This window comes from Pelophylax lessonae (assembly GCF_965119305.1).
Source record: "Pelophylax lessonae genome assembly, chromosome: 10".
Taxonomy (NCBI): Eukaryota; Metazoa; Chordata; class Amphibia; order Anura; family Ranidae; genus Pelophylax; species Pelophylax lessonae.
This window is the reverse complement of record NC_138777.1, coordinates 185188579-185214203: the sequence shown is the minus strand read 5'-3', so window position 1 is coordinate 185214203 and position 25625 is coordinate 185188579. Positions and strand designations below refer to the sequence as shown.

Genomic DNA, 25625 nt, shown 5'->3' with positions numbered 1-25625 from the left:
ACCATCTTATTGTGCACCCCAAATCTAAATAACCCCCCCCCCCCAACCAGGCTCACTGGTAGTTTGAAGAGTCCTAGTGTACTGTATGTCAGTTGGTGGTAGTCCCGGGGAGGAGAGAGGAGAGGAAGGAGAAGAAAGATCAAAGCCATTCTCCACTGCTACTCTGGCAAATGGTGCTCCCCCTATGCTGTAGACCAGCCTTTTTCAACCAGGGTGCCCAGGCACCCTGGAGTGCCTTGAGGTTTCTTCAAGGATGCCTTGGCAAAATGGATAAAAATTTCCAAAAAATTGTATGCAAGCTGGCGTTTTTATAAAGCCTGCCTTTTAGTTATGCAAAGCCATAGGTTTTCCTTGTGCCATATTACAGCCTTCTAGCTGCCGGTGTCCTAACAACCAATGACGTCATCAGTTGATATGGAGGATGTCAATCGTCTGCATAGCATCCTTGTATCCCCTTTTACTGCCCCTCTCCCTCAGCGTTGGGGTCACATTAGATGAGTGATGGAGAAAAACTGAGGGAGAAGAGAAACATTGGAATACTAGTCAGTACCAGTGTGTAAAAATGTATTTGCTTTGGAAGAAAAAATCATCTCTAATGTTGGGTGTCCTACTTGTGTGGATGTTGCTGCAATATGTTTTTTTGGAATGGGGCGCCTCAGGACTCCATAGTTTTGGAGGGTACCTCGAGAAGGTCCAAATTTTTAAAGGGTGCCTTGACTGAAAAGAGGTTGAGAAACACTGCTCTAGGCAGTAGACTGTTCCTTAGCGTCGTCGCATCCAATGCAGGGCTTTAATCCCTGCATCAGTCTTTTACACCAGGAGACTTTAGACCACCAGATTTTAGGGAAGAAGAGGCTGCGGGGATCAGTCTATCAGCACATAAAAGCTTGGTGGAGCATAAGTTCTGGTAATTAAAAGTGCTTTACCAAGTCCCCTAGAGATAAACTAGCAGTTAACCCCTGCAGTGTGTGCATAGCCTTACAAGGGAGCATTTGGATTTTCCTGGATTTTAGCTTTAACAGATCAAAAGGGGCCAAACAAGAAAAGTCAATTTTTATGGTTTACAATGCACTTTATACAATGATTACTGCATGTGAAATCTATAGTAAATGTCTGAAATGAAAGTTTCAGTGTTATTCATAGCAACTAATTTGCAAAATTGCTATGAACAACACTGACAAAAAATAACTAGAATCTGATTTCTATCCAGTTTTACTAAATCAACTACCCCCCCCCCCCCCGTGTCACTTGTTTTGTTGTTTCTTCACAATTCTTTACTTCAATGCCATAAAAATCTGTGTTCAGAGTGGACAGAAACCTGAAGTGGCCTGAGTGATAAGTTAACAAAGCAGGGATTTATACATGCACCATTCTTCTAAACTGAGAAAACAAAGCAGATTCTGCTCCTAATTAAAGGAGAAGTAAAGCCAAAGCTTGTTTTGCTGTATTTCTCCTGTGGATCACAGGAGTGCAGTTCGTTCTGCACTCCTGTGACCCGTTTTCAGCAGTCAGCAGGCTGAAGCCCGCTGTCGGCTGATGTCACAGAGTCGAGCCAGGCCCGGACAAGATCATGACAATAAAGTTGGGATCCACTCACATGCCTGGAACAGCAACTGGCTCCGCCTCTCAGTGAACCGCTGAGAGCCTGAGCCGGCCGCTGCTGCCTCCCCCACAGCCCAACACTCCAGTGAGCGAGGAGGAGGTAGAGCAGACAGCGATGACTTTTTGTCATCAGCTCTCTGCCCAAGGAGCTGTGAGAACTGAGCAATCGGCAGTGTTAGATCGCTTCGTTCTCAGTGTTAGAGCCAGTGGGGGACAGATGCAGCATCGGATTGATGCTGCATCAACCTAGCTAAGTATGATTGGGAATAAAAAAAAAATCCCAAACTTCTCTTTTAATAAAGGGGCAAATTATTTTTTGTTAATTCTGTGTCTGGGTCAGACAGGGCATACTGAGAAGAAGAGCAGGAGCTCCCTGCCCTGGATCCCTCAACTGCTGTTGCCCAGCTGAGGTAGGATTTAAATGATTTGTTTGCTGAGGGAGCTTTCCCTGCCTTAATGCAAGATCTGCCCGTTTAGTGTGTAAAATGCACAGTCCAAGAGAGGCGTATGAACCGTCACCATGGTGTCACCAGACACCAGTCAAATCGGTGACAGTTTTCTACACTAGAATCCCTTTGTTAAGTAGGCGAAGATGCAGTGCCAGATTCCATTTCACTCTGAACTAGAGAACTGGCACGAGCGCCACCAGTAAACCTGAAACAGGTCTATCTGCTTTGTTTAAGCAGTACACCTACTTGTGCCAATAAGAATTATGCAGAAAGCTTTGTTAATTCCACCATTATGCTCGACTAAGTCTAGATTGTTTCCTCTGGCAGAATACCTAACTACATCGTTTTGCAGGCCTAGGGCTGCCGATTTTTAAAGTAACTTCCAGGGGTCTGCCATTACAGGCCTCCTTTTGAAATTACTAGATGCCTGGACATGTCAGACTTGGTATATTTCACCCAGAACAAGCATACTGAATATGGGTGCCAAAAAAGTGTCCAAAACTGTTAGCCTGGGTTCACACATATGCGATGTCAGACATTGCATGGAATTCACACCGCATTGCTGTGCAGATCACATGCGAGGTCTGTGCAAATGCAAATTCAGCCATACAGTTGTATGGCTGAATTTGCATTGGATTTGCACATAAAAGGTGCAGGAACCTTTTTTTTTTCCCCGCACTGGAATCGGATCGCATGAGTGTTCACACCCATGCGATCCGATTCCTGTCTGAATTCACAGTTCGCACAGGGATCTGCGAACCGATCTGGGGGTGTCATTAACTTTGTGAACTGACTGCGGGGGAGATGTGATGCGGGAACCCGCACTAGAATCGCGCTGGTTCCCGCATCGCATATGTGTGAACCCAGGCTTAATCTCTTTCCTGGTCAGCAACCCAGAGAGCACTGAAGAGTGACAGCCAGGGAACTAGGAATCTCTTTCAGCTATAGGTTAGAGTGCGGCTGCCACTAAAAGTCATTGTATGGGGGGGACTGGCAGCGCCCAACCTACGCCTTTATTATTTTGCATCCCAGTTGGCACACGCACATTGGTGGTTCCATCCCGAGGACAATCATGCTGCGGCGGCTTTGGAGGCGGCTATTTTCACGTCCTATGAATCTCTGCAAAATTTGCTGCACCGTAGATCTACTATGGGCAGGCCGAACACTGCACTTATCTCGGTCACTCTACGGGTTTTTGCGGCTACCGCATTGGGTGAGGCCGACCCTCCGGGGTCGTACTCCCCTAATGCCCCCCTTTGGCACAATCCTCGGTTTCGGGAGTTTTTCGGTCGGGACGACGGTATTTTTTGGGCCCGTCTTGGGGTGAAGTCTGTTGATCACCTGTATGTCCGGGGAACCTTCCGGTCCTTTCCGGACATGCAGTCCACTTTTGCTGTACCATCTACGGCTCATTTTCGCTACCTCCAGCTGAGACATGCGGCGGCTGCGCAGTTTGGCCTCCGGGATGTCTCGCTGGAGCCATCCCCCTTGGAATATCTCCTCTCTGACTCTTCACATGAGAAACTGGTCTCCACATATTATCGTAGGCTTTTGCATTCTAAGTCTAAGCGCTTGGCGGTGGTTGAGTCCCAGTGGCGTGAGAATGTCCCGGACTTGACGGAGGAGGTATGGCATGACGTCCTTCCTGAACAAATCCCGGTCGTAATTTCCTCCAGGGATAGAGTCATACAATTAAAATTCCTGTATAGGGCTTACTACACTCCCCTGTTCCTTCATAAAATTGGTACATTATCCTCCCCTCTCTGCTCTAAGTGCTCTGATGGTGTGGGATCCTTCTTTCACATGTTTTGGGAATGTCCCCCTATCCGTGCCTTTTGGTCAGGGGTGACGGCCTTTATAACTAATATCTCTCAATTGTCCAATGTCTGTGGCCCCCTTCGTTGTCTCCTAGGGTATGTGGATGATGAGGATGCTCCGGCCCGCATGAAACTATTTCTGCGTTTGCTCTTTTTCTATGCTAGGAAAGCTATTGCTCTCCGTTGGAAATCTTCCACACCCCCTGACGTTCCATTTTGGATCTCTATTGTTAATCAGGCTCTGCCTTTGTATAAACTGACGTATGAGGCCAGAGGATGTCCGAAGAAATTCAATAAAATCTGGTCCTTCTGGGTAGACTCTGATCTTACTGCCTCCTCGGTGTCTGACGCCTCCTAGGCGATGTCTAAAGTGCCTTCTTTTGCTCCGCATGTGTCGTTATATATTGCTTATAATAATGTGTTACCCCCCCCTTTTTTACCACGATTACTGGGTATTCTCTGTACTGTGGTTCTATTTTGTTAGATGATTGGAGAGGATGCTTTGTATGTTCTGTATCCTCTCTTTTATGTTGCAATGCCATTTTTCTTTTGGTGTACTGTGTTTTGTTTGTTTAATAAAAACCTTTAAAAAAAAAAAAGTCATTGTATGAGATTTATCTTTGCTAATTTTTTTTATCTTTTTTCCTAGGCCTCAGTGTTTAGTCCTGACTGGACCTCCCAATTTTCGGCCTGCTCTTGTGGATTTTGTGGGGACGTTTACAAAAAAACAAAGCCTAATGATGTGTGGAAATATAATTATTGTAAGCGTCACTAGGGCTTATTTAGTTTGAAGAACTTACACTGAGCTCCGGCCTTTATTGAAGTGTTAAAATGATTGCTGCAAGGGAATTCAATACACTGTGGAGCTCCAAACTCTAAGCCAGCTTCTAAGTTCACATGGCTTCACCCTGAATAAAAGAGAATATTTATTTTTATTCTAAGCCACCTAAATATCCACATATTTCTATATTTTATATCATGTACAGAAAGAGTTTATTATTAGGTACAGTAGGCTTGTGCCTATAGGCAGCAGAGGGGAAGAGGCAGCTTTTCCCTGCATACGTATTAGACACATATCTTTTTCTCACCATCAGTAGAAATACAATTATCTCATAAATTCTTTTTACACCTTGTCACTCCATAGTAATGTGACCAAAAGAAATGTTGGTAAAGAACTGATATATAATGAAATAAAGTTCAGCGCAATAAAAATAAATATAAATAAATAGATAAATGCAGCATACTGATAAAATGGGACACCTTATTAAATGATACAGCATAGATAGTGTATATAAACACAATTAAATCAGTCCATGAGCAGCCGGACCTTAATGAATAATGCAGCATAGAAAAATAACACAGCTAAATTAGTCCATATGCAGCCGAAGAGTGACAAGATGACAGCCACTGTGGAATAGATAGAGCTTCCATATAACATGCAGGTGTTAAACGTGAACTTCAGCCCATCCATCACAGACAAATACTGCCTCTAACCTCCTGAATTCGACCTAAAAGGTCACACAGCATAATCCCAAGGCATAGGATGTTAACTCCTGTATACAGCTCCCGGCATGGATAGGAACTGGTGACTCTGTGTGTATATGTAAACACAATACACACAATCTAGTGCCCTCTGCATATGCCACAGTTTATTAAATAAAGATAAAATACTACTTACAACACTAACAAGTGCATGTAATCAGCGTTAGTAATCAGACCACAAAGATGGTCGCAGGTGACGTCATACATTGCTCCTCCTCCCGTACGCGTTACGTCTGTGGGCGGGACTTCGTCAGCATGCTCTGGCTGCTCATGGACTGATTTAATTGTGTTTACGTATCTATGCTGTATCATTTATTAAGGTGTCCCATTTTATCAGTACTCTACATTTATTATTTATTTATTTGTATTTATTTTTATTGTGCTGCACTTTTTTTCATTATATGTTTTATGAGGGTTTATGGCATTGACCTTATAGTGTATAGCTGGCATTTTACATTTATTTTCATTTTACATGTCTGCACTGAATATTGTTTCACTTGTTGGTAAAAGAACTAATCTTAGCTAAAGTCCCTTTCATACAGGCAGCAAAGGGGTGGTAAAAATCGGTGGTTACTCTGCATTTTATCACCCAGCTTAACTTAAACCTAATATGTTGCAATGGCAAATTGAACTCAGCATGTCAAATTTGACAGTCTGCGCTGCTTGTCAGACTCGCCCACTGAGGTCAATGGAATTCTACTAATGTGGTATTTTACCACAAAATCCCTCTTTGTCTGAGAGAAAAACAAAACAGGAATTCAGGAGGTGGCAGTATCACCTCCTGAATGCCTGTAAACTGTCTCTGGAAAAGCAATTCAGCACAGATCAATTTTCTGAGGGGTGACAGAGGCTGTGACCCATGTAAAAGAGGCTTAAACTATAAAACTGTATTAAACTAGAACTATAAGCAAAACTTTTTTTTTTTTCATTTTGGAGAGAAAAAGGAATGGTTATAACCTGTCAGATTTTTTTCATCATCTGGGTCCCCATTGCGGAGATATACCATTACTTCCTGTCCCCTAGCCAAACAGGAAGTGAAAGGAAATCCCTGCAAATTAAGGGAATTCTTCGGGGACCCCCAGCACTAGTGTCTTAGTTGGAAGATTTCCCCTCTATTACTTTTCTGGGGACAACCTAAAATGTATGATTTTGCTTTTACTTTCACTTTCAATGATGATGGTAAACAGGACAAATAGAGAGGGTGAATCTCCATAACAGGAGCACCGACAGCATTAAAGGAGTTGTAAAGTCAGAAGGTTTTTTTTATCTTAATGCATTCTATGCATTAAGAAAAAAAGCCTTCTGTGTTTAGCAGCCCCCCCCCCCCCCCAGCACCCCCTAATTAGCTGAGCCCCATCTCTATCCAGCGATGACCACGAGTCCCTCGACCGTCCTTGGACTCTCCCTCTTGATTGGCTGAGATACAGCAGTGGCGCCATTTGCTCCCACGGCTGTCAATCAAAGTCAGTGAGCCAATCAGGAGAGAGAGAGGGAGTAGGGCCGAACGGCAGCTCCATGTCTGAATGGACACACGGAGCTGCAGCTCGGCTTGGGTGCCCCCATAGCAAGCTGCTTGCTGTGGGGGCACTCGGCAGGAGGGAGGGGCCAGGAGAAGCAAAGAGGGACCCGAGAAGAGGAGGATCCAGGCTGCTCTGTGCAAACCCAACTGCACAAAGGAGGTAAATACAACATGTTTGTTTTTTGAGAGATAAAAAAAAAAAAAAAGGAAAAGAGCTGCTCTGTGCAAAACAAACTGCACAGAGAAGTTAAGTATAACATGTTTGTTTATTTTTTTAAAAACAAAACTTTACAAATACTTTAAAAACTGACAGGGGTTCTAATCCATCTCTACTCTATCCAAAACAAAAAAAAAAAGTTTTGCCTTTAGTTATACTTTAAGGGTATTTGCCCAATCTTCCAGTTTTGTAAATATGTTCCTAGTATTATGTCTGTAAAGCTGACCATGGACGGATCGAAAATTGGCCGCTTTTATTCCTCTATGGCCAGGCTGGTTGTACTGATGTCGATCCATCAGTCGACTTCAGTACAACCAGCCTGTTGGGTTTCTTTTTCACCCGATCATTGCCGGCAGCAATCATTGTATTCTGCCGGTGGGGAAGACTCTCTGCCAGCAGAACAGAATAGTCCTGCGGGAGGGATTCCCCCATTAACACTGACTGTGTAGGTGGGGGAATTGAGCAATTTTCTTTTCTTCAACCCGTGTTTGATGGAAAGAAAATTACATGTATGTATAGCCTGCCTAAATTTGTGTTTTACATTTGAATTGTTGCTGTTTCAGTAAATAGGGAGTGTTCCAGGTGTAACATCTCCCGCATGCTCTCAGGGAATGTAAATGAATGGAAAATACAAAACCCTTAAAGCGGAGTTCCACCCAAACGTGGAACTTCCACTCTTTTGTTTCCTCCCCCCCCCCTCCGGTGCCACATATGGCACCTTTCAGGGGGAACGGGTACCTGTTTTTGACAGGTACCCTTCCCCACCTCCGGGATACGGCGCCGCTGCGCTGTCCCTCGGAAGCTTGGCCCCCTTCTCCCTCACAGAGCCAGTAGGAATGCGCAGCGTGCTTCACGCATGCGCAGTAGGGACCCGCCCATGAAGCCGCAAGGCTTCACTGCCGGGTTCCCTCACCGGCAATGGCGGTGGCAGCAGTGCAGCACCCAACAGCCGATGGAAACATTGGCTGCGGAGCCAATTTTTGGAGGGGGGGGGGGGGCGGCACTCCGTTTTAAGCTCACCATACATGTTGCAATCTCATTGTACAATGTCCTTTTAGATCTACAAAAAACACAATGGCTTGTCTGATTGGATACAAAATTATTAGATAGATTAGGTAGGTCCTCATATTACATAGTTTGGTTCAAGTACAAGTTAATTGCACAAAGGCTGTATGGTCAGGTTGTAACATCTATGATGACCCTTGGGTATCACTGTTGTTGTACTCTTCACTCTTCATGTCTTCTTGGCTACTGTCACTGTTGCTGCAACAAAAACTGATCTATACACAAAATGTAAAACCTACAAAATATTTTCTTTTTACTAACAATGAAAAAATAATTATCATGCTAGTTTGTCATTAAAGCTTGGTTCACTCTGGTGCGATACGGGAACCCTGCGAATCCACTGCCGGGTTCAGCATCGCACCCGATTAACAGGCAGCTCACACTGCCATATGCGAACTGCTGGGATTGTCAATACAAAGTTATTAACACACCCCAGATTAGTTTGCATATCGCAGTGCAACCTGTCAATTTGACAGGAATTGGATCACATGGGTTTGAACACCGGTGCAATCTTAATTCTGGTGCAGACCAAAAAAAAAAGGGTCCTTTTTCATTCATTTGGTCTGAATGCGATGCAAATTCAGCCATACAATTTGCATCGCAAAGATATCGCCTGTGATTTGCACAGCAGTGCGGTGCGAATGACATCGCACCAGTATGAACCGGCCCTAAGACATATTCTGGGATCACCTCACTGTTAACCTAAAATATAATGCAATGAAAAATATCCTCTATGTGTTCTTTGCAAAGGGTCCACGAAAACAGAAACTTCAAGAGCTGAACCCTGAAGGTCACATCAAGTGGTTGAACAAGAGAAAAATTAGAGCTTTCTATACAGGTCTGATTGCCGATGATCTGCGAAGTGGAGTTCAAATGCTGATCCAGGTATGTTTGTCTTATGTAGGGTTTAAAGAATTTTACTTGACATAGTTTCCTAGTGATTGTAAAGTTGCACCTATTCTTGTGTTCATCCTGTTTTGGTGCTCAGTAATACACTCGTTTTCTGAGCCGATCACTTTTCCTCTCTATTTCATTCTGCAATACCAAATCGAATTTTTTTTTAAATTAAATGGAATTATATCACCAACTGGAGAAAGTTGTTGTCATTCATATTAAAGAAATACATTTTCACTATTTCAGGTTTCGTTTTTTTTTTTTTAAAGAAAACTACAGTCCACATTTAAGTTTTATTGTAAGTTATTTTTGTAATTGTTGATGACAGTGTTTTACTTACAAAGCTTCACAGCACACACAAGTAATAAAGAAATATGGAATATACATGTATAATTATTAAAGGGTCCGTTCAAATAAAAGTGCTGTTTAACCGCTTCAATGCAGGGCACTTTCCTGCCCAGGCTTATAGCGCTGTCACACTTTGAATGAAAATTGCGCGGTCATGCAATGCTGTACCCAAATTAAATTTTTATAATTTTTTTCACACAAATAGAGCTTTCTTTTGGTGGTATTTAATCATTTAATTAAAAAAAGTAAAACATTTTGAAAAAAAAAAAAAAGTTTTTCTTAGTTACTGTCAGTAAACATTGTAAATAAATAATTTTTCTCCTTCACTGAGATACGCTGATGAGGCGGCACTGATGGGCACTGATAGGCTGCACTGATGGGCATTAATCAGGTGGCACTTATGGGCACTGATGAGGTGGCAATGAAGGGCACTGACTAGGTGGCACTGATGAGGAGGAATGAATAGGCCGCACTGATATGCGGCACTGATGAGCACTGATAGGTGGCACTGATGGGTACTGATAGGCAGCACTGGTTGAGGGAACTGATGGTCAGCATTGATGGTCGGCACTGATGGGCAGCACTGATGGGCAGCACAGATGAGCAGGCACTGACTGGCATCACTAATGGGCACTGATTGGGGTCACTGATGGGCATTGATTGGTGTCACTGATGTGCACTGTTTGGTGTCACTGATGGACACTGCTCTTGCTTTACTGTAATCATTACTTGTCCTGGACTCCCCTTTGAGGAGGAGCTGCTGATTGGCTCTCTTTGCCACACACTCTGACAATGTGAGGCGAGGAGCGCGGATAAACGGCACTTCTGCATTTACATGTGACCGGCTGTGATTGGACACAGCTGATCACGTGGGTAAAGAGCCAAGTCGTTGGTTCCTAGGACGTAGGTTCCTTTGCCGCAATTGCCACGCTGCGCGTCATATGATGTTGTCCCAGATCGAAAACCGCACCGCTCCTCCATCATTTGAAATGAACTAACAGTGGGCGGGCTGCAAGTGGTTAATTTTCTGGACTGGCCATATACCCTTTATATATCGTAGGGTCTAGAGAAAACAAAATCCCTTTAGTTTCCAGTCTGCTAATTTTTATAATACCCCTGGTACATTCTCTGTAATGTGAATTAATTGAAAAATACTTAAAGTGTTACAAACAAATTCTGCATTCACTATATCTGGTCTCCCACAGTACACAGAACATGGAAATGCAATTATTTTAGTAAATATAAACTGCTAACTAGCTTTATTCATCAGCAGTATACATCAGTCTTGTGACTTCTATCAGTGTCTGGTTAAAGCTTGTAAGAGGGGTTTTCATTCTAATCTGGCTGTCCTATGAGGCTGCAGGACCCCTGACCCTCTGTGTGGACAGTGCTGATTGGCCCTGTGCTGATTACATGCATCCTTCCAAGGAAAAAAAACAACTCCCTAGCAATACACACCAAACTAAACATGTGCAGAGTGCCCCAAAAGTTCTGTACTAACAGAAGATGGGTTGGGAACAGTGGAAGAATGAAGACAGGATCAAACAGCCTTTTTACACAATGTGCAGGATTAACCCCTTAAGTACCACAGTGAGTATAACAAGCATGCTTTACTGCATAAACAGACTGACTTTACTGTTGTGGGTTTAGTAACACTTTAAAAATGCAAGAGTGAGACTCAAGGATTCTGTTGCATTGAACCCTTAAGACAGTGGAAGAGATTTACAAATAAATTACAGGAGTAGTTATTGTAATAAATGTAAATGTTGCATGTAATTAAACTGTGCTTATGTTAGGTTGGTTGTCCTTGTGGAAATGTTTATAAATCTCCCTTATTTGTCTGTACAAATACCTTTTGTAGATTCTCTTTGTCTTTGTAAAGGCTTGCATAGTGTCACACACCCATGTACCCAATGACTATCTAAACATCTGTTCTCCTTTCTATTATGCAGGCAGCTGGGTTAGGTCATATGAAACCAAATGTCTTGTTTTTGGGCTATAAGAAGAACTGGCATACGTCTCACCCAAGCAACGTGGAAAGCTACGTGGCAATACTTCAGTATGTATGGTTGAAACTGTGTTTTATTGTTCATTGTGACATTTTAATATTTTGGAACAGTGGTAAATGCTAAATATGCATTAAACCTTAAACTCCACTCCTCAGTGAATGTAAGGCCTAGCTGAGTAGTGACTAACACAGTGGCTCTAACATTAAAGTTTATCTTTAGCCATTAGTTTTTTTTTTTGTTTTAGGTGGAGTGGGGAAAGGGTTAGAACCCCTTTCATGCTTTTATTGTTGCCTTTGCCCTGCTGGGAAGATTATCAAAGTCAATTTTCCCCGGTGACCCCTGTCACTAGAAAAGGATGTGACATGTAAACTTACAATGGGGGCACCTGTCCTTGTATTAACTGACTTCACTTTGGTAAGATCTCCTCTTACTCCTTGTCCTGTTTTCAGGACAGGAAATTAAAGGAAATATCCCCAATGGGACATAGATAAGAAAAATACTCATAGAGATTGCTTTTTGTGTTAGCTGGACATACACTATAATTTAGCTCCGAGAAGTTAGTAAGCAAAAACTCTCCACATTTCTCCCATGTAGGTCCCATATACTTTAGGTTTGTGCCCCTGGAATGACTCTGAAGCATGGAGCATGGCAGGCAGTTTTATGTAATATTATGTATGATATATATTATGAGTAACCCAGCTTTCTCCACATTGCAGTGATGCACTTGACTTTAACTATGGATTGTGTCTACTGAGGATGAAAGATGGCCTGAACATGTCTCGTGTTATGCAAGCTCACAGTAAGTGCCCATAGACATATCCACTTCCTTTTTGTTGTTCACACCTGGATACCCCATGCTGTAATATTACATTACATTATTGGAGATATGTGTTGTGTTTTTATAAATCTTTCTACATAAAATTCTATTGTTCTCTGCAGTCAATCCCGTGTTTCAACAATTGGAAGAACCTAAACTGAAAGAAGCAGAAAATGGAGATGGCTGTATGACACAAGGAACATGTGAGTCTGAGATCTATAAACTTGTGTGAACATCACAGTTCTTTCATAAACTTTATGTACTACAATCAAGAAGTGTCATTTATTCCCTGAGTGTGGTACCTTCCGTAGCAACTTTGTATTGCAAATGGATGTTATGAGTGAAATATGGGGACTGCCATGTCTTATCCCTCCTTCTACACGTACTAAGCTGCTTGTCTGACCAAATGTTTAGATCAGCCTTTCTTTAAGTGGTTGTTAAGCCATGCAATAACCTTGCAACAATCCCCTCTGCTATGTTAAATAATGTCCCCAGTGCATTTTTTTTTTATTTAAAAAAGGCTGTTGTGTATTTTTAGATTTCAGAGCACCAATCGGCGCTGTTGTGACCTCTATCCTCTCTTGAGCTGACAGCAAGGCGGGCGGGGCTGAGAAACCCCTGCTGATGTCAGCCAGGAGGAGGAGAGGAGGAGCGAGGTGGCCGGTCACATGATCGCCAATCGGCACTCTGAAATCAGGTCCAGAGCCACATTTTAAAAAAACAACAAATGTACTGGGGACATTATTTAACATAGCAGCTGGGATTGTTGCAAGATCGTTGTGTTATGAGAGCAGCAGGAGGGGAGGATTGTGGAGTGGACAGAGCTGACAGAAGGGAGGAGAGGAGAGAGAGCAGAGAGGAGGGGGGGGGGAGAGAGGATAGAGGAGAGCTGCGGATGACGGAGGCAGGTAAAACTGACCACGGTGTCAGGGCTCAGCAGCCATGATAAACCGTGGTCAGTTTACAGGGGGAGGTCATAGCCAGGCAAGATTAACCAGGTATTTCAGGTGATACAGGGGGCCAAATTACACAGCACAAGCTGTATAACATGCTTTAAGGGAACAGGATCTAATTTTTTTTTTTTTTTTTTTAAGGGTAACACCTTAACCTTTTCAACACAGAGGAACCCTTGAAATAACTTTTCATTATCGGGAAGCCCCTGTTTAAAAGTACTATATCTAGTACATTGACTAGATCTATTCAATCCTGTAATGAATGATCTAATGTGAATGAGCACCCCTATGGCTTTTACATCCTGGCAACAAGGCAGGAAGTGGTGATTGCTAAATGGGAGTTTTTTGGCCAGGCTTTCAGGGGAACCCGAATGGCCTACAGGATTAACACACAAAAGTAATGAACATTTTACAAAGTGCTATAATCTGTTTTTCTGCAATTAATGAGAAACTGTCAACTTGCACATTCTGGACAAAGTTACAGTGTATGTGTAAAATCTATCCCCTGACCACTTGATAACTCTGAAGTGCTTCCTCACTGTTCCTTCTTCTGTTATGCTTATTGCTCAAAAACCCCATGTCCCATGAATTCAATAGGTTTTCATGAGGGTGCACTGGGGGCATTCTCAGCAAAGCTTTTGCCAGTATCCAATCATCTGAAGACAGCCTGCATTTAATCCTGATCTATGAATACAAGTCCTGTGCTGTACAATTAGGATATATTTTTTTTATTTTGGGGTTTAGGATCACTTTATTGATTTTGATAGTTCCCAATTTTAAAGCAATATCCTGCTTTCTATTACACTATAGTTCCTTCAATAAAAAATTTGCAAGGCGGGCATCTTCACTCCCAAATAACTGCCCTTATCACTATTCTCTTTTACTGCTCAACTGCACCAAGGAATTAACTATGATCTCATACAAAGCTGATAAGCATTTAGGTTACTGAATTTAAAATGCTGGTGCACATAATTCTTCTCTATTTGCAGTGGATCCCGAGGCTGTAACTGCTGAACAACAGGCAAGCACCATCTTCCAAGTCACCCAAGAAAAGAAGACAATTGATATATATTGGTTATTTGATGATGGAGGTTAGTGACACTTATCGTTTCCAGCATGTTACCTCCAAAGTCATTGTCACTGTAATATTCTCTTTCTTCCTCCCCCCTTCCTGATGCCTTTTACATAGGTTTATATGCTAAGCAGAGTCAAGTATACAAGTATATGAAATTATGCAAGCACTCTAACTTGAGGCGAGTTAAGCCGACCATACACAAATCGAAATTCGGCCGATTCAGGAGGGACTGGCTAATTTCGACTCATGTATGGGCAGGCTGGTTGCACATACCCTGTCAGGTTTTTCCCGATCGATCCGTGCCGCCGACTATAGTCAGCAGCGTTGATCAGTGTATTCTGACAGCGGGAAAGTCTCCCTGCCATCATAATACAATAACTAAGCGGGAGTTATTCCCCAATCCACATCAAGTGTATGGATGAGGGAATCGGGTCATCTTTTTTTGAATGAAATAACTGAATATATGGGCTGCCTTAGATTATGACTGTAGATCCAAGCAATACAAAAAGTCCCCAGCACATTCTTCAGCTAATCAAAAACACTAATTGAATTCATCATTTTGTAAAGGCACCACAGTAAAGTGTGGTCTCTGAGTTTTACTTGCCCAAAATTTTGGTAAAAGTCTTGCATTTCCCTAATTATATTGCCATGTTGACAAAATGCATTGGAGTTAATGGTGTTTTTTTTTTTTTTTTTTTTAAGGTGAAATGATTCCTGAGGGTTATAGAAGTTCCTTTTAACATACAATCCTAGCCCACTAATTTTTTACACAGGAAAAAAAGTAAAAAAATAAAAAAATACATAGTGACAGTGCAAAGATAACAATTATTCAAAAAGAAAAAAAGGATAATGCAAAGAACACAAAAATTTTGCTCTAAACACAACCACCAGCTAACCCCCCCCCCCCCCCCCCAACACACACCCTTAAAAAAAGAAAAAACTTGCATGTTTTCTGGGAGCAAAGTTTTCCAAAGAAGTGCGGAAACTTTGTGGCAAAATCAGTATAGCCAAAATCACCCCACCTATTCCTAATGAACTGAAAGCATTTTTTAAATTACTGTTGGGGAACAGAGTAAAATATATTTCTATATAAATATATTTTAGCAAATAAAATAATATTACCCTACACTCCTTGTTGATCAGCATCCACTTTCAGTAACATTCAGAAAAGGCAATTACTGAAGTCACATGACAATTTCATTTATCTGGCAGGTCTAACTCTGCTTATCCCCTACCTACTGAGCCGCAAGAAACGATGGGCAAATGTCAAAATTCGAGTATTTGTGGGAGGACAGATCAATAGACTGGATGAAGAGCGCAAAGCGTAAGATTTTTTTTTTGTATGCAATATTATTGTTGGGGTAACACCACATTTAATATAAACACCACGGTAAACAGAACATGTACTGTATGTATATGTACAGGTTATACCTTTAATATATTGTCCTATGATCTTTTGTATTACAGGATGATTGCTCTGCTTGGTCAATTCAGAATTGTATTCCACGAAGTGCATATTCTGCCAGATATCAACCAGAAGCCTCGGCCTGAGCAGTAAGAACAATATATATTGTTTTTCAGGGTCAGTGATGAACTTCGAAGGAGCCTTGAAAAAGTATTCATACCCGTTAACATTTTCCACATTCTGTCATTTTACAACCAACATGTTTAGGGTCGTTGTCCTGTTGGAAGGTGAACCTCCTCCCCAGTCTCAAGTCTTTTTCAAACTCTAACAGGTTTTCTTCTAAGATTGCCCTGTATTTGGCTCCATCCATCTTCCCATCAACTATGACTAGCTTCCCACAGCATGATGCTGCCACCACCACCACCATGTTTTACGGTGGGGATGGTGTGTTCAGGGCAATGTGCAGTGTTAGTTTTCTCCGCCACACATTGTGTCTTGCTTTTAGGCCAAAAAGTTCAGTTTTGTTCTCATCTGACCAGACCACCTTCTTCCACATATTTGCTGTGTCCCCCACATGGCTTCTCGCAAACTGCAAACAGGACTTCTTATGGCTTTCTTTCAGCAATGTCTCTCTTCTTACCACTGTTCCATGAAGGCCAGATTTGTGGAGTGCACGACTTATTGTTGTCCTGTAGACAGATTCTCCCACCTGAGCTGTGGGTCTCTGCAGCTCCTCCAGAGTTACCATGGGCAACTTGGCTGCTTTTCTGATTAATGATCGCTTGGTAGGTTTGCATTTGTGCCGTACGCTTTTTATTTTCAGATGATGAATTGAACAGTGCTCCGTGAGATGTTCAAAGCTTGGGATATTTTTTATAACCTAACCCTACTTTAAAATTCTTCACAACTTTATACTGGACCTGTCTGGAGTGTTCCTTGGCCTTCATGATGCTGTTTGTTCACTAAGGTTCTCTAAAAAAACCTCTGAGGGCTTCACAGTACAGCTGTATTTATACAGAGATTAAACTACACACAGGTGGACTCTATTTACTAATTTGCTAACTTCTGAAGGCAATTGATTCCACTACATTTTAGTTAGAGTTATCAGAGTAAAGGGGACTGAATACAAATGCATGCCACACTTTTCAGCTTTTTATTTGTAAAAAAATTTGAAAACCATTTTTCATTTTCTTTCCACTTCACAATTATGTTTGACTTTGTGTTTGTCTATCACACAAAAGCTCAATAAAATAAATTTACTTTTTTGGTTGTAACGTGACAAAATGTGGAAAATGTTAAGGGGTATGAATACTTTTTCAAGGCACTGTAGGTTATATGTCACAAAACATCCAGAGCAGTAAACTTTAGAAAATCTACAGTCCCTTGATACATAGTTTAAAGAAACCTGCAGTAATATTTTTCCTAGCTAAGAAACTAATGCTTAAAGGGAATTCCTTTCAAATTGGTTATTTGCAGCAAAAACATATTGCAGATTGGGAATATTATCATTTTATTGTCTTTTTTTTCATTCTGTTCCTCTGTAACACAACATTTTTGGTTAAAATTTATTTTTATACTTTAGCAAAACCTCCATACCAAAGCCAGGAGATAGAAGCTTATTACTCCAATATAAGCATCTGTTTTTTCCTAAATAATAAAAAGACAACCTAACACTTTACAGCCTGGCCTATAGCAGATTGATAGCCAGGCAGGACTTTACTCCTTCTGAGTGTACATCATATGATGTCCTTTTAGAAGGTGCCGCTTGTGCGGCCATGGGGCAGCGCAACGGCATGATCAGTCACCAGCTGATCACTATACCGACCCGCTGCCAGTGTCATGTGATCGATGTGACCAATCAGGCCATGCCTTTCATGCCATACAATTGTGTTAACAGCTGTGATTGGTCACAGTGATCACATGGTACAGACAGGGCCAATTACAGGTAATCACAACAAAAGACACTGAATGAATCAGTTTCATTCCATAAAAATGGTTGCTTATACCAATGAAATTCATTGGTATAAGCAATCATAATGTGTAAAAAAAATATATATATATTTATAGCCTGATCACTTCCCCAGAGTAGTACAGTGTTACTATGGTAACACTATTGCTCTGGTTATAGTGTGTTAAAAAAAAAAAACCTTAAAAAAAAATTATTTTATTTTTTACATACTTTTAGCAATCAATGTACCTGATCACCACCACACCAGTTATATAATAATGCTGTACTGCACTGGTGACAGTATGTAAAAAAAACAATTGTGAAAAACATGATTTTTTTATTTTTAAATTTCTTCACTTTCCAAAAAATTGTGACAAAAGAAATTGCAACTTCAGAAAACTCGTCATGCCTCTTACTAAATAACTAGGACTGTCTACTTTCCAAAAATGGGTATTTAGGGGTATTTGTACTGTCCTGGCATTTTTGGGCCTCAAGAAATGATATAAATCAGTACTTCAGGAGTGATCGATTTTCAGAGATATATATATAAAACATAGTTTGTGGATTCTATAACTTTCCTACAGACTAAGTATTATACACTGATTTGGGTTATTTTCACCAAGGAATACATTTTGACCTAAATATTTTTTTTCAAAACTTTCTGCCTTTTTTGTTTAGCAAAAAATAACGACCCAGTAGTGATTAAATACCAAAAAAAAGCTCTATTTGGGAAAAAATGATAAAAATGTCCTATGGGTACAGTGTTCGCAATTGTCATGTCAGTGTGACAGCACTAAAAGCTGAAAATTGGCCTGGGCAGGAAGGGGGGTAAAAGTACCTGGTAGTGAAGTGGTTAATCATAGCACCATGCATGCTGTCCATGTTCCATACTTACTGTGCTGCCAATGTAAATTTTGGTTGTGAAGTGGGGCAGCGCTTCTTCCCACTGGTCCAGTATGTAGCTATTATAGTGTCACTACTGTTTGACAACACTGCTCCTACTTAGAGAGCTGCTAATGCAATGTTGTCACCAATACAGGAATTTGCTATAGCAGCTATAACCTTCAGGATCAACAGGATTAAGAAGGAAGGAATGAAAACAAATATACAAACTGGATCAAATGCAATTTAATTTAAAATGTTGGGAATTTTTAAACTTAGGGTTTAGATACATTTATAAAATTGAGGAGTGCCCACTCTCAGAACTGCTGAAAAGGAGGAGCTGACACCTTCAGCCATATCATCACTCTGGTGATCTTTACTAGCAGGCCAAATAGGCAGAAGGCAGGGAAGACTCTGAAGAGGAACGGTCATGCAGCTTAAAGTAGAAGTCCACTCTAACACTAAAATCCCTGCATCTATAGACCTCCACGATCTAACACTAGCCTATCTTGCCCTCTAAAGAAGAGATCAGTATACATACCTTTTTTCAAGCCGATCTGACCCGATTCCACGCTGAGCTGTTAGTGTTGCACATATGCTTAAAGTATGGTCAATATTTCCAATGTGCGAAGGGATCGGACCGGATGAAACCAGAATTATTTTTATTGAGAAGTTTCTGCAATTACAAGGACATGAGTGAGGTATAATGACCTTTAAATCTGGTGGACAGCAACTGCTATTCTGTTTATACATACTATCACATAACTATATATATATTAATATCAACATTCTGATATACAGGAATAACATCCTCATAGAAAATAATAACCAATTAAACATGTGCTGAAATGTTGTTACTCCTTCTGCATCACAGTGGTCTCATAGTACAATCTAATTTAAGATATAACATACCACTATAATAACCACATTCCTGGTACACTGTAGTCATGTGATGCTACAGTGTGACCCACTAACATTTGTGCAGTGTTATTTAATCACACAGTAGTGGCAGCAGCCTTTACTGATCACAGGGATATAAATTAAATCAATTTCGCCCTGTTTATAACCATAAATGTACTCCTTCTTACCTGCAATTACATGGACATGAGTGAGGTATGATGACCTTTTAATCTGGTGGACAGCAACTTCTATTCTGTCCCACCAGGAACAAAAGGTCTAACTTTTTAGTTCCTCCCATGCCTTGCTTGCAGTTGAACTTTGTGCTTTGTGCTGCCATCTACTGGTAAATCAATAGAAATGCCATAAAACGGAAATGTGTTTTTTTATGGGGTACCTGACATCCCTTACATTAGCCGTGGCTACACTGTGTTAGGCGGTGCAGGGGACACATCCGACAACAGAAGCCACATAGTAAGTCTATGGGTGACGTCGCTTACCATTCATTTCTCAGCTGTTGTCGACAGTGTCCTCTGCAGAGCTTCCACCGTTGGTGACAGGATCCGATCGGCTTAAAAAATGTATACTGATTTCTTCTTTACAGGGCTAGATAGGATAGTGTTAGATCGTGGAGGTCTGTAGATGCAAGGGAATTTAGTTTTAGGGGGGACTAACACTTTAAGCAATGCAGCCATAGAATTCAGAGGGCTTACTGGTGTTATTCTTTATGTTTTAGAGCATGAGGGCAAGGAATGCAATAATTACACCTTACATTGTTGTTTTCTTATTAATAGTGTGAAGCGTTTTGAAGATCTTGTTGCTCCTTACATGCTGAATGATGGTTTTAAAGAAGAACTTCTAGTAAATGAGATGAGGCGTGATTGCCCCTGGAAGATCTCAGATGAAGAATTCAAAATAAACAGAGCAAAGGTCTGAATGAGAAAAATAAATAGTTGTGTTGTATAATGAGTCTTAAAGTGGATCTGAACTCCAGAAAATAAAGATTTTAAAATGTTAATTATGTATACCCTGAAAAATGTACCCTTTATTTGGAGTTTTTCCTAAAATAAGCAAATCACTTCCTGGTATGTGAGAGTGCCTAGCGTCTCATAGCTCCATATCTGCAGTGTGAGATCTAAGGCACTGTCGCCTCTGACTGCTAGTCTCAGGAGATTTAATGGTGCCACTAGTGTGCTGCTCACTGTTCTCCTTGCTAGAGGCTCTATAACTTGGAGAATCAAAGCTCTGCCTCAAACAAGATGGCACCTCCACACAGAGACACTGTGCAGAAGATGGTATCATAAGTCAGTAATAGATCAACATCCTCTGCAGGAAGACAGGCAATACTGGTGACTAGACCTTTGCACTCTGCCTGCTTTTATAGACACAGTTTCCACAGTTCGGATATTGGTTAGAATGACTCCTGGGCTAGAATAGTAAAATGCCACTGACAAATTCAGACTTTGTCACTGTAAGTGGCAAATTTAGCTGGCCCTTAGGTAACCTGCATGTCAATATGCGTTGTGCACTTTAGAAGAAAGTATACAGTAAGAACTTTCAAGCTGGATTATAATAGGTGGAGGAATAAAAAGTTTAAAAATGCCAGAGACAGGTTACAAAATATGTAATCCCAACATTTCAAATTCCTGATATGTGCCTGCTGTACCATGTACTTGTATGAGGAAGTATCCTGTTCTCTTTGTATTGTTTTCTTTGTGTGAAATCCCTGGTGTTTCTGCCAGTTCCTCTGCTTTCCTATTTAAATCTGACCACACTAAGCAGGAGAACACACCGTAGTCAGTTCGCTAGCTGTGCTGGCCACTCAGCCTGCTTTTCTCCAATGATCAGACATGCCCCTCCCTCCCCCCCGCCCAGCCATTCACTGGGAGGATCAGAGTACTTTTGCTTCTTCTCCCCCAGCCTTTATGCAACCGAGAACAGAGGGAATGTCAACACTTATAAAAAAAAGGGGGGGGGGGGAGGTATTTATAATGTTTTTTTTATAGCTATACACAAATGTTTTGCCTTTCATTTATATTTTAAACTGAATGGGTTGTTTTAGAAGGTGATCATTTAGACCCGGTTCACACTACTCCGACTTGGGATGTGACTTGTGCGACCTCAAGTTGCCCCAAGTTGTTTGTCATTACAAATTCAATGTAAATGAATGAGAGCCGTCTTAATATGCACTACTGAAGTCACTCTGACTTCAGAAAAAGTACTACTTCAAGGCGACCTCTATCCGACTTGTGCACATAGACTTCAATGGAAGTTGCCTCTGGTCGGATCCTTATCTATTTTCAAGTGACTGTGATCAGACTTTCTAGGAAGAAGGAAATGATTACCCAGGCATTCCCCACAGACAAAGTCGCCTATCATTTAAGTCTCTTTAAAGTAGGGCACAAGTCGCACTAAAGTCACGCTAAAAAGTCGCTCCTTCATGAGGCGACTTTATGGTCGCGGTAGTGTGAACCAGCTCTTAATGATTACCATGTTTTCAGAATGTATCTGTTTTTATGTATCGTTTACTGATACGCATTTTAGACACATACACATATACAGTAGTATAAGCCCTGATAATGAGTTACATTCTCTTTTTCTTTCTCTATAGTCTTTGAGACAGGTCAGACTGAATGAAGTCTTGTTGGATTATTCTCGAGATGCTGCTCTTATTGTCATGTGAGTATGATAGACCTCCGCAATAGGACAATCAAGTACTTGAGAAGGACAATGTGCACCTTGAAGTCTTTTTTCCAGATTTCTAGAAAGCATGTTTGTAATACATTTAGTTTTTTTTTTTTGTTTTTTTTTTTTGGGTAACTTGTGAAACCAGATGTAAAAACAATAATTCAAGAGAAAGTTATTTTATTTGTCATGATCGCCTGGTCTAAAGGAGAAAAATGTCTGAAGACAGTCAAAGACTGGAAGAAAAATATTTCTTAGTCCTTACTACGAAGAGCCACCAAGCTAAAATCCCATTATTTAAAGACAAGGATGACATTTTTTTTTATTTCTGCAAGAGTGTAGAATTAAAAGTGGCAGTTATAGTAAATATTAGTATGATGAAGGTATGATTTTGCTAGACCTTTATTTAGCAATAAAATGCAGGGGCACCTACATGGAAAGATGGGTGGAAGTTATGGTCCCATCCAATTTTAAGGGCCCAGGAGCTTGTGCATTCCAGTATCTATGCTGGCTTAACCTTTTTGATGGACAGCCCATGACAAAAGGGTGCTAGCCCCTGCTCATTTTATTGACAGAAGAAAACCTGAGCATAAAGACAATGGGGTTGATTTATTAAATGAAAATATACTGTGCACTGCAAGTGCTCCAGAGCTTATTAAATGATTTAAAGCTTCACTTTGCAAAAAATAATCAATCACATGCAAGGAAAAAAAATATCTATTACTAAACAGGGTTTTTTACAGCCAACCCTACAGGAGTAAGACACTAGGCAGAAAAAAAGACTCAGCACCTCCTATGAGCAGTTCTCTCTGGGCATAAACACATTCTCTGCTATAGCCTACGGTCAGTCACAAGTAATGCCAAAGGAGAATTTCCATAGAGGGGTGGGTGCTGTTATGCTCTCTGCTATAGGCCTCCAGTCATTCTGGCTAGTGTCTTCAGGAGTATGGACATGTTGTTTTCTACTAGGACTTGTGGTCCCATAGCTTTTTTCTCTTTTTATGGAATTTTGGCTTTTTTCCTGCAGAGATCTTCTATCAACAGTCGGTCTGGCCGACTGGCAGGATAATCCAGATCCAGTAGTCACCCCAGTCTGACAAGCAAGTGCGCGCAAACTGTTAGCTCCACGCTTGGTTGGGACAATGCCCCACGGACCAGGGCGGCGCCGGCCAGTGAGTTAAACACCTTTCAGGGACACATATGACCGGGCGCCTATAGTCTGTGTCACAGTGCTACCCCTGGCTGTCAGCCCCCCCCCCCACTTCAGGGGGGAGGAGGATCTGTCACTGGAGCAAGCAAGCAGGGCCCCCATCTTTACCCTTTTTTTTTCCTGTGACTGTTCTGAGCCCAAATCTGCGGGTACGTCTGCTGTGGTGCCTGTACTCTTTGGTACGCACAAGCTAGCTTGGGCTGCTAAGGTTTTGCCTTATCTCGCATATTTGGACAACAAAATGTATTAGGAGCCTGGGGTTGTTCGAATCGCTTGTTTGTACTTCCTAAGTGCTTTGCGGTGTGCTACCCCTTTGAGGAGGCCCTTCTAAAGAAGTGGACTACTCCGCTGGTGGTAAATCCACCAATCACCCGGCTCAATACGGCCACAGTCATCCTGGTGGAAGACTCTCTCTCTCCTTTTAGGACCCTGTGGACTGCAGGGTTGAGGTGTTAGCCTCATGGGCGGAAAGAGTACCTTCCTCCTCCAAACCAGAAAGGGAAAGGAGCTGCGGGAGAAGGCTGGTCCAACCTTCTCAGCTCACAAGACGATTTTGTTTGTTCCCCTGGGCCCTCGACAAAGGGCTCTAAACCTTTCTGGCCTTACACGTGTGGCGCCAAACATGCCTGGGCCAGAAGCCCTTTAAGCCTCAGCAGCATTGAAGGTTGCCCCCACCCCTATGAGGGTGGAGGGTTGCCTTCACTGACTTCCGGGCCCGTGGAATTCCCTCATTCCCGTCCCGTGGGTTCACAAACATTCTCTCAGACTGCAAAATAGGATTCATTTATTTTCGCCAGTTCTTTCCCTCTAAACAACGGCTTTTGCTGGACCATCTGCTGGCTCTGTACGGGGCTGTGCAGAATTGCTCCTTGAGGAGTGGTGGTTCTAGTGCCTGAGTCAGAGTGGTTACAAGGATTTTATTCCTAGTCTATCAGTCCCTAAAACGGACGGAGTTCGCCCAATCCCAGATCTCAAGGCCCTGAGTGTCTTTGAACAGTGCCTAGAAGATGGAATTAGTTTCCTCGATGGTAGCCTCCCTTCTCCAGGGGGCTTTTCTGGGCATCCATCTACGAAGGACATCAGTATCTTCAACAGTTTGCTGTTGGGGAAGCACATTATCGTTTTGTAGCGCTGCGCTTCAGTCTGGCTTCTGCTCCCCGGTTGTTTCCCAGTCCTGGCCTTCCTGAGACAACGGGGGTTTGCTGTGATTGGTGCCAGTTTGCTCCTGCAGGCAAGGACTAGTTCATCCCTGTTGGACAGTGTAGAGATCACTATGCCTTCCCTCGAGAATTTTGGGTGGCTCCTGATCTTCAGGAAGTCTATGTTGACTCCATCCAAGCGTTTGGAGTATCTGGGGCTGATCCTCAATTTGGAGCAAGCCAAGGTGCTCCTCTCACATAACAAACTCTGGAAGTGCCGATCTGCGGTCCGGCAGTTCTTGGCTTGCAGATGGCCCTCCCTGTGATTTAAATGCAGGTTTAAGGCCTTATGATGGCTGCCTTCGAGGCTGTTCTGTATGTGCAGGGCCTCTCTCCTCCGGTGGTTGCAGTCTCTGGTCCTTGGGAATGGAAAGTCCTTTCTTTCCCTTTCGCTGGTCTGTGGTCATGACGGAGGCCAGCCTGTCATGCTGGGGAGGAGCCCTGAGATCAAACTCAGCTCAAGGTCTCTGGACCCTGGAGGAAGCCCGTCGATGTCCTGGAGGTTCATGCTAGCAGGTTGTCGCTGAGTCATTGGACAGATTGTCTAAATTGCCTGCCAACCAGTATCCGGTTGGACAACGCCACCGCGGTGGTGTATGTCCATTATTGGGAAGGCTCAAGGAGTGCAGTGGCAGCGCTGGAAATGTCTTGCATCTTGCGATGGGCAGAAAGGTTTGTTCTGGCTTTGTCCGCAGTGCATATTTCAGGTGTCAAAATCTGGCAAGCGGATTACCTCAAATACTGGATCGAGGCGAGTGGTCCCTACACCTGGAGGTGTTTCATCAGCTCTGTCTTCACTGGGGGAAATCAGACATGGATCTCCCAGCATCCAGCCTCCATCGAAAGTTTCCCAGGTTCGTGGTGAGATCATTGGATCCTCTGACTAGCGCAACAGATGCGTTAGTGGCGCAGTGGAATCTGTTTAATATCATCAATGCCTTTCCACCCCTCCTTCTCATACCTCAGCTGTTGTGCAGGATAGAGGCCGAAAGGATTCCCGGTCATCCTGGTGGCTCCAGACTAGCCTTGTCCCACAACATGCTGTCTCAGGGGCCGTTGTTCCATCCTGCTTTACTGTCGCTCTGATGGGGT

General features: G+C 42.2%; 1 protein-coding gene and 1 long non-coding RNA gene across 2 annotated transcripts in view; one reads left to right on the top strand and one right to left on the bottom strand.

Annotated features, from left to right (window-relative positions):
• LOC309565261 overlaps window positions 1-25625 on the bottom strand; it is a 643481-nt gene that overhangs the window by 474756 nt on the left and 143100 nt on the right. The window lies entirely within an intron of this gene.
• SLC12A3 (solute carrier family 12 member 3) overlaps window positions 1-25625 on the top strand; it is an 84244-nt gene that overhangs the window by 54670 nt on the left and 3949 nt on the right. The window contains exons 16-25 of the mRNA XM_082270258.1: window positions 4518-4629; window positions 8962-9096; window positions 11406-11512; window positions 12179-12261; window positions 12402-12482; window positions 14222-14323; window positions 15520-15631; window positions 15775-15861; window positions 20234-20369; window positions 22051-22118. Of these exons, the coding sequence (XP_082126384.1) occupies window positions 4518-4629; window positions 8962-9096; window positions 11406-11512; window positions 12179-12261; window positions 12402-12482; window positions 14222-14323; window positions 15520-15631; window positions 15775-15861; window positions 20234-20369; window positions 22051-22118 (1023 nt within the window). The remainder of the gene's footprint in view (window positions 1-4517; window positions 4630-8961; window positions 9097-11405; window positions 11513-12178; window positions 12262-12401; window positions 12483-14221; window positions 14324-15519; window positions 15632-15774; window positions 15862-20233; window positions 20370-22050; window positions 22119-25625) is intronic.